Here is a 15,081-nt window from a genome sequence, read left to right on the forward strand (position 1 = left end):
TGGTATATACAATTATGGACGGGCTGCCGAGTGCCGACACAGAGGTAGCCACAGCCGTGAACTACCGCACTGTACTGTGACTGCTGCTAATATAGACTGGTTGATAAAGAGATAGTATACTACTAATATTATATATACTGGTGGTCAGGTCACTGGTCACTAGTCACACTGGCAGTGGCACTCCTGCAGCAAAAGTGTGCACTGTTTAATTTTAATATAATATTATGTACTCCTGGCTCCTGCTATAACCTATAACTGGCACTGCAGTGCTCCCCAGTCTCCCCCACAATTATAAGCTGTGTGAGCTGAGCACAGTCAGATATATATATACATTGATGCAGCACACTGGGCTGAGCAGTGCACACAGATATGGTATGTGACTGAGTCACTGTGTGTATCGTTTTTTTCAGACAGAGAACGGATATATTAAATAAAACAAACAACTGCACTGTCTGGTGGTCACTGTGGTCGTCAGTCACTAAACTCTGCACTCTCTTCTACAGTATCACAGCCTCAGGTCAATCTCTCTCTCTCTCTCTCAACCCTAATCTAAATGGAGAGGACGCCAGCCACGTCCTCTCCCTATCAATCTCAATGCACGTGTGAAAATGGCGGCGACGCGCGGCTCCTTATATAGAATCCGAGTCTCGCGAGAATCCGACAGCGTCATGATGACGTTCGGGCGCGCTCGGGTTAACCGAGCAAGGCGGGAGGATCCGAGTCTGCTCGGACCCGTGAAAAAAACATGAAGTTCGTGCGGGTTCGGATTCAGAGAAACCGAACCCGCTCATCTCTAATTTATACCTGCAGCAAGGAAGGGATTGGCTAGGCAATTATGCAGATTAACAATACTGACAACAGATTGGAGGAAATGATCAGCTGACAGAATCCAAGATGGCTGCGCCCATGCAGACACTTGGAGGGAAGTTTGGTTTGTAATCCATGTGGTAATGAAAACAGTAATGGCGGCGCCGGCCACTGGAGACAGGAGACGCCAGGCTGACAAGTGCACATCCAACCACGCGGACACAGCGGAGGCCGCGGCTGACGTAATCGCCACTCTGACACTCTGCATGCAGAAGCTCAGGGACGGCGGCGGAGGCCGCGGGAGACGCCATGCCAGATGTAATAAGGCGTTACTGTGACAGCGTCTCAGAGAGACAGGAGAGGATGCAGGAATGTGAACATTAGGATAACAGATGGGATCCGGTCCTGGAGCGCTGAGCCAGCCTTAGGAGGCATCTGATGGGTAAGAAATGGCGTCCAGATACCCGGATCGTGACAGGAGGGCAGGGATCCTCGGAACTGCGCTATCGTCCGATATCCCTATTGAATTTGGACATTAAACTCTATGCCAAAATTTTAGCTTCCCGTCTCAACGGTGTGCTCCCGGGTTTGATACATTATGACCAGGTAGAATTTATCCCTGGTCGTCAGGCCAGGGACAACACCAGGAGAGCGATTGATCTTATACATTTGCTGAACTGCAGACAATCTCCATCTATTATCCTCTCACTCGACGCCGAAAAGATGTTCGATCGCATTTCGTGGCCTTTCCTATTTCAGACTCTGCAGGCATTTGGGATATCGGCTGAATTCTTAACAGGAGTTTCTTCCCTCTACTCCTCCCCCATAGCTAGGGTTCTCACTAACGGAATATTATCCCCTCCCTTCCCATTATCGAATGGCACGAGACAGGGGTGTCCTCTCTCCCCCCTAGTGTTTGCCATGGTCATAGAACCCTTGGCCACTATGATAAGAAACTCTGACAGAATTCGGGGAGTGAGGATGGGCTCGCAGGAGTATAAGATTTTGTTTTTGCTGACGATGTACTATTGTCTCTTACTCAGCCACAATCTTCTCTCCCTGCCTTGTATCAGATCATGGAGGAATACGGCTCCCTGTCAGGCTATAAAATCAATTTTATTAATTCTGAAGCTAAGTTATTATATGTCCCTGGGGATCTCAAGTGCTCCCTGCAGTCCTCCTATGACCTTCGCTGGCGGGCCAACAAGATTACGTATCTAGGTGTTTATATTACTTCCCATTATAACTCTGTATTCAGAAAACTTCCCACGACTATTTACTAAGATTAAATCTGACTTAGCTAAATGGAGGTCCCATATTATATCCTGGCTGGGTAGGATTATCGCCCTTAAAATGACAGTAATGCCTCAACTTCTCTACCTTTTTCAAACTTTACCTATGAGAGTTCCGGGGAGGGTTCTTAGGGATGCCCAGTCCTCATTCGTGAAGTTTGTTTGGAACGATAAACCTCCACGGATAGCTTTTACTGTGCTTCGGCTCCCTCGCTCTGTAGGGGGTCGGGGATTCCCCGATGTTAAACTTTATTATCTGGCCAGCCATCTGAGTCAAATGGTGGCTTCCTTTGTGCCCTGAGGCTCTATTGCCTGGGTAGATCTAGCGGCCCTTACACTGGGGCTTCGTTCATTGGCTTTGCTGTGGGGGCTGGGCAGCTCATTGTAACGAACTCCTCTACTCTAAAATTCCATTTTTCTATCTGACATAAATCTCTCATGAAATACAATCTGTCTTCCTCCCACTCCCCCCTTACCCCTCTCTGAGACAACCCTGCCTTCCCCGATGGGGTTTCCTCTTCTCGGTTTACACCCTGGTCTAGCGCTGGGGTTCACGTGGTATATGATCTCTCTCTCTCCAAGACCACTGGATGTTGATTGATGATATTAAATGTAAGTTCTCCTCTTTATCCCCTCCCTTCTTTGAATACTTTCAGATCTGACACTTCCTTCTCTCCCTGCCTCAAGCTGACGTATTGCGGGAACTTACCTCTTTTGAATCCTTATGTACTAAAAAACCTATAGGCGGAGGGCTAATCTCACTGATCTATGCTATGTTGGTTGGAGTTTCCTCGGGATCGCAGACTCGCCATGAGCGAGAGTGGGAGAGGGACCTGGGTCCCCCTCCAGATGATTCCTGTTGGGAGGAGGTACGGGAGGGCATTACCAAAAGCTCTATATCTACCCGTCTCAAGGAGACATCCTATAAATTATATTATCGGTGGTATTACACCCCGGATAAATTGTCTAGGATGTTCCCTTCTGCTACCCCTGTTTGTTGGCGAGGATGCGGTCAGCGGGGAACTCTTTTCCATATTTGGTGGACTTGTCCACATATAGTCCGATTCTGGAATCGGGTACTCGATTTGCTGAAATCCCTATCTGGCTTAGTGCTTGTACTGGACCCGTGGGTATTTTTATTGGCTCAACCATTTCCAGATCTTGACCCTCTCTTAAATAAATTGTTTTCCCATATCTTAGTGGCTGCTAAATCTTTAATCGCTAAAAATTGGAAGGCCTCCGCTGCTCCTACAATCCCTGCCCTGAATAATTATATTTGGTTCGTAGCTAATATGGAGAACATCACTTATTATCTACATGACTGCCCCCATAAATTTGAACTCGTTTGGGGCCCCTGGTTGTTTGTGATGTCTCCCTCACATTGATGTTTGACATATTTCTCTGTTCATGCCATCTGCATACCTAGCCACACTGTACCTGGATCCTCCCTCCAGACGCCGCGCGGCTCTTTTTAGTCTTCTCTAGTTATTGACTAATGCCTGACCCATATGCCTATGACTATATTGTTATGTTTATGCATTTTATATTGTTATATTTGGTGTACTTTTTTCCTCATGGCCTAGATCGGCCCTGTCCTCTTCTTTTGTGCTTGTCCTTTTCCACTTTCCCCCCGCTCGCCTCCTTTTTGTTTTCCCTTCCCTCTGCCCCTCTTTTTTTCTTTCTCCTTTGTAATGGGTCCCCTCTTGCAGGACTTCTTTGTTTGTTTGTAAACTGAAAAAAAAATTCTGAAAAACTCCACGGAGACTGGTTTTCACCTTTTAATGTACATTTGAATCTGTTTTGTATACTTTTTTGTGTCTCTCCTGGTACAAATAAAGAGTTTAAAAAGAAATATCAGCAACTGGACTGGCGGTGCTATTTCCAGCATTTGCAGAGGGTGTGCAAATGGTGGTAGAAGTCTCCTCTTCCCAAACAGTCTTGGGAAGGTCAAGTCTAGACATCACAACCAGGAGCACACTTGGACTGTCCTTGGAGATTTGTGATATCTGAGTCTGTTGTTTGTTCCTGTGCTTTAACAAGAAGCTGAACCACCAGTCATGAACATAGGTTAAGGCCTTAGCCTTTCCTGGTCACTTCATGTCATGAATGGCATATTGCCAATTTAACATTTCTCATCAGATAAAAATTTTTTGGGGGTATTCATTTTTGCTTCTTGGTTTTTACATGGCCTCTATGACATTGGGCATCAGCCCTAGCAGACAACGTTGATGGAATTGTATTGTCAATGTCATGACTGGTGGCAGCAGCAGCTTCAGCACTAGTACTAGGAACTGGAAGTGGTTCCTTATCTTTCACTATTTTTTCATCCAAATTTTTATTCTCCATTTCACAGGACAGCTCCCCTTTATTATTACAGCAAACAGGACCATGCCCCTTTATATTTCAAAACCTGTGTATTTTTACAGCATACAGGACAGGGCCACATCACCCCTGTATTTTGATGACACCCCTGTATTTTTTATAGCATACAGGAAAGTGCTACAGCACCCATGTATTTTTACAGCACACAGAACAGTGTCTCTGTATAGCACAGTACTACAGCACCCCAAACAACACAGTACACCAGTACATGACAGCACCACCCCTAACAGCACAGCACACAAGCACAGTACACCACCCCAAAACACCAAAGGACAGCAGCACCCATAACAGCATAGTACACCAGCACAGGACAACACCCCAGAAGATCACAGGACAGTAGCACCCCTATATGCCACCACCCACAGACTGACAGAGGTTTGTCTCCCTCACTCTCCAAGTCCGGAGTGAAAATGGCGGCGACACATGGCTCCTTATATAGAATCCAAAACCCGCGAGAATCTGACAGCGGGATGATGACGTTTTGCCTCATTCTGGTATACCAGTCGGGTGGGAAGTCCCAAGCCGGGCTTGGATCTCGGTTAGGATCGAGAAGTTCGGGGGCGTTCGGATCTCTGAGATCCAAACCAGCTCATCCCTAATTTTTTCCTTAAAATTCTGTAGAAACTACAGTTTCTGCATAATTATATTTGTTGCTATGCACTAATAGCCTAATGCAGGAGATTTCAATGAGATTTCCTGAAGACGGCTAATTAGCATTGCAGATCACAGTCCCCATTATTATCAATTGGGACTACGATCTGACCCCTAAGTACCATTTCTGAGTTTGACCCTTTGGGTTACACCATCCTCAAATGTCATAAACCACTTTATGCCTATGGAGACATATTTAAAGGAGAGACATTTTATAATCCCTCTCCTGCAAACTCTGGCTGGCTCTGGAAACAGATTCCCCAAAGAAGTATTTCGCTAATGTGAAAAACTCCTACAATGTGCTGGGAAACTTACAGGGACAGATTTTAGTGCTACCATTGTACTTGTGAGTTACACTTAATACACAATGGGGATAATGTCATACAAAATGAAAATATCTGTTGCAAAACAGATGGTTAATAATCATGCCAGTGTCGTGATTATTAATACATTGGCCCCTTAAGTATTGACAGTTACAAGATCACAAAAAGGAGTTATTTAGTTATATATTTAGTAAGTTATATGGTGATTGGCAAACCACATAAATGAAATCACAGCCAGATAGGAGCCAGCAAGTTTGCCCTCCATGTTTGAATGCATACTGTACCTAATAAAAGTTAACTTTCTCTGACGTCCTAAGTGGATGCTGGGACTCCGTAAGGACCATGGGGATTAGCGGCTCCGCAGGAGACTGAGCACAACTAAAGAAAGCTTTAGGACTACCTGGTGTGCACTGGCTCCTCCCACTAAGACCCTCCTCCAGACCTCAGTTAGATTCTTGTGCCCGGCTGAGCTGGATGCACACTAGGGGCTCTCCTGAGCTCCTAGAAAGAAAGTATATTTAGGTTTTTTATTTTACAGTGAGATCTGCTGGCAACAGACTCACTGCAGCAAGGGACTAAGGGGAGAAGAAGCGAACCTACCTAACCGGTGGTAGTTTGGGCTTCTTAGGCTACTGGACACCATTAGCTCCAGAGGGATCGACCGCAGGACCCGACCTTGGTGTTCGTTCCCGGAGCCGCGCCGCCGTCCCCCTTACAGAGCCAGAAGCATGAAGAGTCCGGAAAATCTGCGGCAGAAGACTTCGGTCTTCACCAAGGTAGCGCACAGCACTGCAGCTGTGCACCATTGCTCCTCATGTACACCTCACACTCCGGTCACTGATGGGTGCAGGGCGCTGGGGGGGGCGCCCTGAGGGCAATATATGACACCTTGGCTGGCAAATCTACATCATATATAGTCCTAGAGGCTATATAGATGTAAAATTACCCCTGCCAGTATTGCAGAAAAAGCGGGAGAAAGTCAGTTGAAAAAGGGGCGGGGCTTCTCCCTCAGCACACTGGCGCCATTTTCTCTTCACAGTGCAGCTGGAAGACAGCTCCCCAGGCTCTCCCCTGTAGTTTTCAGGCTCAAAGGGTTAAAAAGAGAGGGGGGGGGCACTAAACTTAGGCGCAATATATGTATACAAGCAGCTATTTGGGGAAAAATCACTCAGTTATAGTGTTAATCCCTGCATTATATAGCACTCTGGTGTGTGCTGGCATACTCTCTCTCTGTCTCCCCAAAGGACTTTGTGGGGTCCTGTCCTCAGTCAGAGCATTCCCTGTGTGTGTGCGGTGTGTCGGTACGGCTGTGTCTACATGTTGGATGAGGAAGGTTACGTGGAGGCGGAGCAGAGGCCGATAAATGGGATGTCGCCCCCTGTGGGGCCGACACCAGAGTGGATGGATAGGTGGAAGGTATTAACCGACAGTGTCAACTCCTTACATAAAAGGCTGGATGACGTAACAGCTGTGGGACAGCCGGCTTCTCAGCCCGCGCCTGCCCAGGCGTCTCAAAGGCCATCAGGGGCACAAAAAAACGCCCGTTACCTCAGATGGCAGACACAGATGTCGACACGGAGTCTGACTCCAGTGGCGACGAGGTTGAGACATATACACAATCCACTAGGAACATCCGTTACATGATCTCGGCAATGAAAAATGTGTTACGCATTTTCTGACATGAACCCAAGTACCACATAAAAGGGGTTTTATATTTGGGGAGAAAAAGCAGCCAGTGTTTTGTTCCCCCATCAGATGAATGAATGAAGTGTGTAAAGAAGCGTGGTTTCCCCCGATAAGAAACTGGTAATTTCTAAAAAGTTACTGATGGCGTACCCTTTCCCGCCAGAGTTGGCGAGATATCCCTTAGGGTGGATAAGGCGCTCACACGTTTGTCAAAAGGTGGCACTGCCGTCTTAGGATATGGCCACCTTGAAGGAACCTGCTGATAAAAAGCAGGAGGCGATCCTGAAGTCTGAATTTACACACTCAGGTTATATACTGAGACCTGCAATTGCCTCAGCATAAATAGGGCTGCTGCAGCGTGGTCTGATACCCTGTCAGATAATATTAATACTCTAAGACAGGGATAATATTTTGCTAACATTGAGCATATTTAAGACGTTGTCTTATATATAAAGGATGCACAGAGGGATATTTGCCGTCTGGCATCCAGAATTAATGCAATGTCCATTGTGCCAGGAGGGTATTAGAAACCCGGCAGTGGACAGGTGATGCTGCCTGTAAAAGGCACATGGAGATTCTGCCTTATAAGGGTGAGGAATTGTTTGGGGATGGTCTCTGGGACCTCGTATCCACAGCAACAGCTGGGAAGAAAAATTTTTACCTCAGGTTTCCTCACAGCCTAAGAAAGCACCGTATTTTCAGGTACAGTCCTTTCGGCTTCAGAAAAGCAAGCGGGTCAAAGGCGCTTCCTTTCTGCACAGAGACAAGGGAAGAAGGAAAAAAGCTGCACCAGCAGCCAGTTCCAAGGATCAAAAATCTTCCCCCGCTTCCTCTGAGTCCACCGCATGACGCTGGGGCGCCACAGGTGGAGACAGGTGCGGTAGGGGCGCGTCTCGGGAACTTCAGGGACCAGTGGGCTTGCCCACAGGTGGATCTCTAGGTTCTGCAAATAGTATCACAGGGATACAGGCTGGAGTTCGAGGCGACTCCCCCTCACCGTTACCTCACATCAGCCTTGCCGGCTGCCCTCGGAGAAAGGTAGTACTGGCGGCAATTCACAAGCTGTACTTCCAGCAGGTGAAAGCAAGGTACCCCTCCTTCAACAAGGCCGGGGTTACTGTTCCAAAATGTTGTGGTACTGAAACCAGACGGTTTGGTGAGACCCATTCTAAAATTGAAAGCCTTGAACACTTATATACGAAGGTTCAAGTTCAAAATGGAATCGCTCAGGGCGATTATTGCAAGCCTGGAGAATTTCATGGTATCACTGGACATCAAGGATGATTACCTGCATGTCCTTATTTACCCTCTTCACCAGGAGTACCTCAATATTGTGGTACAGGATTGTCATTACCAATTCCAGACGTTGCCGTTGGTCTGTCCCTGGCACCGAGGTATTTACCAAGGTAATGGCCGAAATAATTATCCCGTACTTGGACGATCTCCTTATAAAGGCGAGGTCCAGGGAGCAGTTGTTCGTCGGAGTAGCACTATCTCGGGAAGTGCTACAACAGCACGGCTGGATTCTGAATATTCCAAAGTCGCAGCTGGTTCCTACGACGCGTCTACTGTTCCTGGGTATGGTTCTGGACACAGAACAGGATAAAAAGGGTTTCTCCCGGAGGAGAAGTCCAAGGAGTTGTTGTCTCTAGACAGAGACCTCCTAATACGTGTCGGTGCATCAATGCACGCGAGCCCTGGGAAAGATGGTAGCTTCTTACGAAGAAATTCCATTCGCCAGGTCCCATGCAAGGATTTTCCAGTGGGATCTGTTGGACAAGTGGTCCGGGTCGCATCTTCAGATGCATCGGCGGATAACCCTGTCTCCAAGGGTCAGGGTGTCGCTGTTGTGGTGGCTGCAGAGTGCTCATCTTCTAGGGGGCCGCAGATTCGGCATACAGGACTGGGTCCTGGTGACCACGGATGCCAGCCTTCGAGGCTGGGGGGCAGTCACACAGGGAAGGAACTTCCAAGGCTATGGAAAAGTCAGGAGACTTCCCTACACATAAATATTCTGGAACTGAGGGCCATTTACAATGCCCTAAGTCAGGCTAGACCCTGCTTCAACACCGGCCGGTGCTTATCCAGTCAGACAACATCACGGCGGTCGCTCATGTAAACTGACAGGGCGGCACAAGAAGCAGGATGGCGATGGCAGAAGCCACAAGGATTCTCCGATGGGCGGAAAATCATGTGTTAGCACTGTCAGCAGTGTTCATTCCCGGAGTGGACAACTAAGAAACCTCCACCCGGGAGAGTGGGGACTTCATCCAGAAGTCTTCCAAATGATTGTACACCGTTGGGAAAGGCCACAGGTGGACATGATGGCGTCCCGCCTCAACTAAAAGTTACAAAGATATTGCGCCAGGTCAAGGACCCTCAGGCGATAGCTGTGGACGCTCTGGTAACACCGTGGGTGTACCAGTCGGTGTATGTGTTCCCTTCTCTGCCTCTCTTACCCAGGGTAATGAGAATAATAATAAGAAGGAGAGGAGTAAGAACTATACTCATTGTGCCGGGTTGGCCAAGAAGAGCTTGGTAACCAGAACTCCAAGAAATGATCTCAGAGGACCCATGGCCTCTGCCGCTCAGACAGGACCTGCTGCAGCAGGGGGCCTGTCTGTTCCAAGACGTACCGCGGCTGCGTTGACGGCATGGCGGTTGAACGCCGGATCCTGAAGGAAAAGGGAATTCCAGAGGAAGTTATCCCTACGCTATTTGAAGCTAGGAAAGAAGTGAACGCAAACCATTATCACCGCATATGGCGGAAATATGTTGCGTACTGTGAGGCCAGGAAGGCCCCAAAGGAGAAATTTCAGCTAGGTCGATTTCTGCACTTCCTACAGTCAGAGGTGACTATGGGTCTAAAATTGGGTTCCATTAAGGTCCAGATTTCGGCTCTATCGATTTTCTTCCAAAATTGAACTGGCTTCACTGCCTGAAGTTCAGACTTTTGTTAAGGGAGTGCTGCATAGTCAGCCCCCGTTTGTGCATCCAGTGGCACCGTGGGATCTCAACGTGGTGTTGGATTTCCTGAAGTCGCATTGGGTTGAGCCACTTAAATCCGTGGAGCTATAATACATCACGTGGAAAGTGGTCATTCTGTGGGCCTTGGCGTCGGCCAGGCGTGTATCAGAATTGGCGGCTTTGTCATGTAAAAGCCCTTATCTGATTTTTCATACGGAAAAGCCCTTATCTGTATTTTATATGGATAAGGCGGAATTGAGGACTCGTTCCCAATTCCTTCCTAAGATGGTATAATTTTTTAATGTGAACCAACCTATTGTGGTGCCTGCAGCTACTAGGGACTTGGAGGATTCCAAGTTACTGGATGTAGTCAGGGCCCTGAAAAGTATATGTTTCCAGGACAGCTGGAGTCAGGAAAACTGACTCGCTATTTCTCCTGTATGCACACAACAAGCTGGGTGCTCCTGCTTCTAAGCAGACGATTGCTCGCTGGATCTGTAGCACGATTCAACTTGCACATTCTGCGGCTGCATTGCCGCACCCTAATTCTGTAAAAGCCCATTCCACGAGAAAAGTGGGCTCTTCTTGGGCGGCTGCCCGAGGGGTCTCGGCTTTACAACTTTGCCGAGCTGTTACTTGGTCGGGTTAAAACGTTTTTGTAAGAGTCTACAAGTTTGATACCCTGGCTGAGGAGGACCTAGAGTTTGCTCATTCGGTGCTGCAGAGTCATCCGCACTCTCCCGCCCGTTTGGGAGCTTTGGTATAATCCCCATGGTCCTTACGGAGTCCCAGCATCCACTTAGGACGTCAGAGAAAATAAGATTTTACTCACCGGTAAATCTATTTCTTGTAGTCCGTAGTGGATGCTGGGCGCCCATCCCAAGTGCGGATTGTCTGCAATACTTGTTTATAGTTATTGCCTAACTAAAGGGTTATTGTTGAGCCATCTGTTGAGAGGCTCAGTTATATTTCATACTGTTAACTGGGTATAGTATCACGAGTTATACGGTGTGATTGGTGTGGCTGGTATGAGTCTTACCCGGGATTCAAAATCCTTCCTTATTGTGTCAGCTCTTCTGGGCACAGTATCCTAACTGAGGTCTGGAGGAGGGTCTTAGTGGGAGGAGCCAGTGCACACCAGGTAGTCCTAAAGCTTTCTTTAGTTGTGCCCAGTCTCCTGCGGAGCCGCTAATCCTCATGGTCCTTACGGAGTCCAAGCATCCACTACGGACTACGAGAAATAGATTTACCGGTGAGTAAAATCTTATTTTTAGCTATTTATATATTAACTTGAGTCCCCCTGACAATTAGAAGTTATTAAACTTTCCAATTAGCCCCAGCTATTGTAGTTTGTCATAACAGTGCAATAACCCATGCGTATCATTCATACATAACCTGTCCATTGTCTATTTTTTTAACTAAGGATTTTCATATTCAATTAACCAACAGGTAAAGTTGATGTTAAACACATACATTTCTAATGAAAATGTTGTTCACAAGTCATGAAAGTAGCAGCTAACATGCATAAAATTCTGTGTTCCAATGACATGAAATATTATGCCTTTATTCCTAATTAGAATCTTGTATACTAATGAGTTAGGAGATCATTTCCATGATGCAGTGCTAGTTTTGTATAATATATCATGTTCTTTTCAGGAAACCTACAGCAGTGGTTTTTTTGTTAATTTACAAGAACAGCAATGTAAAAAAGGAAAGAAAAACAGCACTCAATGACAAAAAAAATCCCTTATCATTTTAATAGGTATATTTCAAATATCCATATTACAGCACAGGTTAAAATTGACATTAAAACTCTAAGGCATTCTGTAAATAAACATAATTGTATACATTTTATTACATTCCAAACAGACAAAATTCACTGAAAAATAAAATTTGTCCTGAAAGACAATGGCTTAAACAGCAGAAGACAAATATACATTTAATGCAAATAAGTAAACCAAACTTGAAATCCTAGTTATTTATTAATGATAGATGGTTCAGGACAAATGTGTACACAAAAAATATATCACATTGAATCAGCTAGCATTTGTTAATTTTATAGTAAACAGTCTTTTTGGTGTACATACATCCATGTGTTTTTACGTAAAAAAAGAAGTGTGCTTCCAACACTACATCAAGCCAAACATATGCCACTACTACTGAGTGCTTTTGTTTTGGTTTTGGGTCTGGATTGCTTACAAAATTAAGAACAGCTAAAATCATGTAATTTGGGCCTGTTTGTATTATTAGCATAAATAACATTTATTTCCAGTCATTTCCAGTGTGAAATGGCACCTGCAATCACGAGGGAGGGACTTTCATGCAATCCAATAAATACAAGATTCAGTTTTTAGATCCGAGATACGAACTTGGTGGGATGACACGATCCAGGATTCTGTTCAACCCAAGTGATTCAAGCTGGAATTTGGTTTGACTTGGAACCACAAATTTCAAGTTTGTTCGGTTTACAGCAAAACCGATCTGCTCATCTCTAATATTCTGTATGTCTCATAATGAAAATCTCCACAATGCCAAAGTGGTAATGCTCTGAAGAAATAAAATATATAGAAGATTTTGGGGGAAAGCACCAGGCAAGGTGCTGGTTTGCCCTATATTATTGTACATGTAGTTTTCCAAATAAGTTACAGGTTCCAACGGTTGTGGTTTTGCACATCTGATCACATGCTTATGGGCATTCACAACAGTGTTAAAAAGCAGCTAAGGAACAAAAATGAAACAGGAAATTAAGTTATACAATTAATTGGTAATTTTTTTCACAGATTATTTTTTTCTTTATGTTTATTATTGTTAATGAATGTATTTATTTGCTTTACTTCTAGGATCTGTTTGCATTGGATGTGGAACCATATAGGTATAGTGGTGTTAACATGACTGGATTTCGGATCTTGAATATAGAAAACAGCCAGGTTTTATCTATTATTGAAAAATGGTCTATGGAAAGATTACAAGCACCCCCCAAACCCGACTCAGGATTATTGGATGGGTTTATGACAGTAAGTTTTTTTAATATTAAATAATGAAATACATTTTTTTATTATATAATGTATATGTCATAACTTGTAAATCATATGAAATAACAAAAAAATATTTATTTTATTAACAGTGCTATAATTTGAATTTCAAATGATTCTATGGCAAATACATCTTCTTCAGAAATGGGATATCTTTATAACTTCGCAATGTGATAGAATTTATTTTAAGTCAATACAAAAACCGAATAATGTATATTATGATCCTTAATCATGTTTTTTAGTCTGGATTCAAATATGAAGAGTTACAGAATTCTTAGTGTGTAATCCTTTATTTACCTAAGATCAAAACACATATTTTTGAAGTGTTGCCCACATAGGTCAACCATCCTTATAACCACCTGAGTATTGTTGCAAATGCTTAGTAGAATGTTTATAGCACAAAATGTATGAAATACCATATTTGAATAAATATTATATAATAATAATAATAATAATAATAATAATAATATAACTGAGATAGTGCGAAATACCATACTTACAAATGACATAACTGTCTTAATAATAATGGGCAGCACATTTGTGATAGTGGTGCCTTGCAGCACTGAGGTCATGAGTTAAATTTCTAGTCATGGCTGATCTGTGTGAAGTTTGTATCTTCTCCGTGTCTTCTCCCTGCCGTTGTGTGGGATTCCTCCAGGTGTTTCAATATCCTATCACAGTCCACAAACATATCAATTGGTTAATTAGCTGCTGACAAAAAAATTTAACTTATAGTGTGTGTGTGTGTCAATGTGATAGGGTATATGTATTATAAACATCATTGAGGTAGGGACCAATGCATTCTCATTAAAACTGAGAGTGCATTTCAGTTATTTATTCAGTGCAATATGTGTGCACTGTAAACATACCTATTATACTTATGTCTTGATAAAAGGGAGCACGGTCCCTGAAACATCGGCTTGAACCTCTTGATATTATACTGTGTTTATACATTGTTTCATATATATATCTCTAGAGGTTGCTTATCAAAGCTTCAATGGCTGAAGCAAAACCATTAACAAATGAAAATCTATGGTGTTCCCATGTATATACTTTTTTAAAGTTTAACCTTCTGATGCTACAGACAACAGAATAATAGGTTTCAATAATATTTTTACTTCTCAAAGCAAAAACTAGACAAAAAGTTGTTTATGGATGATGAAATATGAGATACAGTGTACGTCCTGTTTTGTTTCATAATTATGAAAGACCTAAACAAAAACTAAACATGCACTGTTCCCTCAGTCCTTTGAGTCCACTTCTATTGATGGGGAAAATATTATAACATATTTTATGGGCATTAACCAGTGTTTTTTATGAAATGTAGGTAATTTTTCATGAACATGCAGTATGCTCTTGCAAATTTATATTTATAAAAGTTTCCTCTATAATCTTTATAAAAGCCAGGTATATTAAAAAAATGTGTAAGATGAGTGTATTGTAAGCATAACAAACAATATGGGATTTGGGCAGTTTTCCATCTTACATCTGCCTCTTTCTCTGTACTGTGCATTGCTATCCTCTTGGCCATTTAAATGTTTACTTAGTTCATATTTACTCCCTGTAGAAGGCCCTATTCTTTTCTTTAATTATACAACAATGTATTTTTATTTTCTATTATTTCTGCCTTACTAGTAGAGAGTATATTATTTTCATTTTGGTAGCTGGGCACAATGCCCATTGTCCCATTACACTTTATATTGCCAACTGTCCCCAGTTCCCCAAGGATAGTACAGGTTCTTTAGAACTGTTTGTCCTTGTCAATGACCCTCATTTAAATATTTATCATTTACACAGTTAGAATTTCTCACCTTTGCTGTATTTTATATAATTCTAACTACAATTTAAAGATAACATTTGTATTATTATCGTCCTCAGCATTCATTTTATGTTAGCACTGTATAGGGTTTATATTTTTATAGAGTGTCCTGTAAACAATGT

General features: G+C 43.7%; 1 protein-coding gene across 1 annotated transcript in view; it reads left to right on the forward strand.

The window, feature by feature from the left end:
- Positions 1–15,081, forward strand: part of GRIK2 (glutamate ionotropic receptor kainate type subunit 2) — an 839,395-nt gene that overhangs the window by 423,526 nt on the left and 400,788 nt on the right. Inside the window, exon 7 of the mRNA XM_063917041.1 lies at positions 12,949–13,122. Within this exon, the coding sequence (XP_063773111.1) occupies positions 12,949–13,122 (174 nt within the window). The remainder of the gene's footprint in view (positions 1–12,948; positions 13,123–15,081) is intronic.

The sequence above is a fragment of the Pseudophryne corroboree genome, chromosome 4 (genome assembly GCF_028390025.1).
Source record: "Pseudophryne corroboree isolate aPseCor3 chromosome 4, aPseCor3.hap2, whole genome shotgun sequence".
NCBI lineage: Eukaryota > Metazoa > Chordata > Amphibia > Anura > Myobatrachidae > Pseudophryne > Pseudophryne corroboree.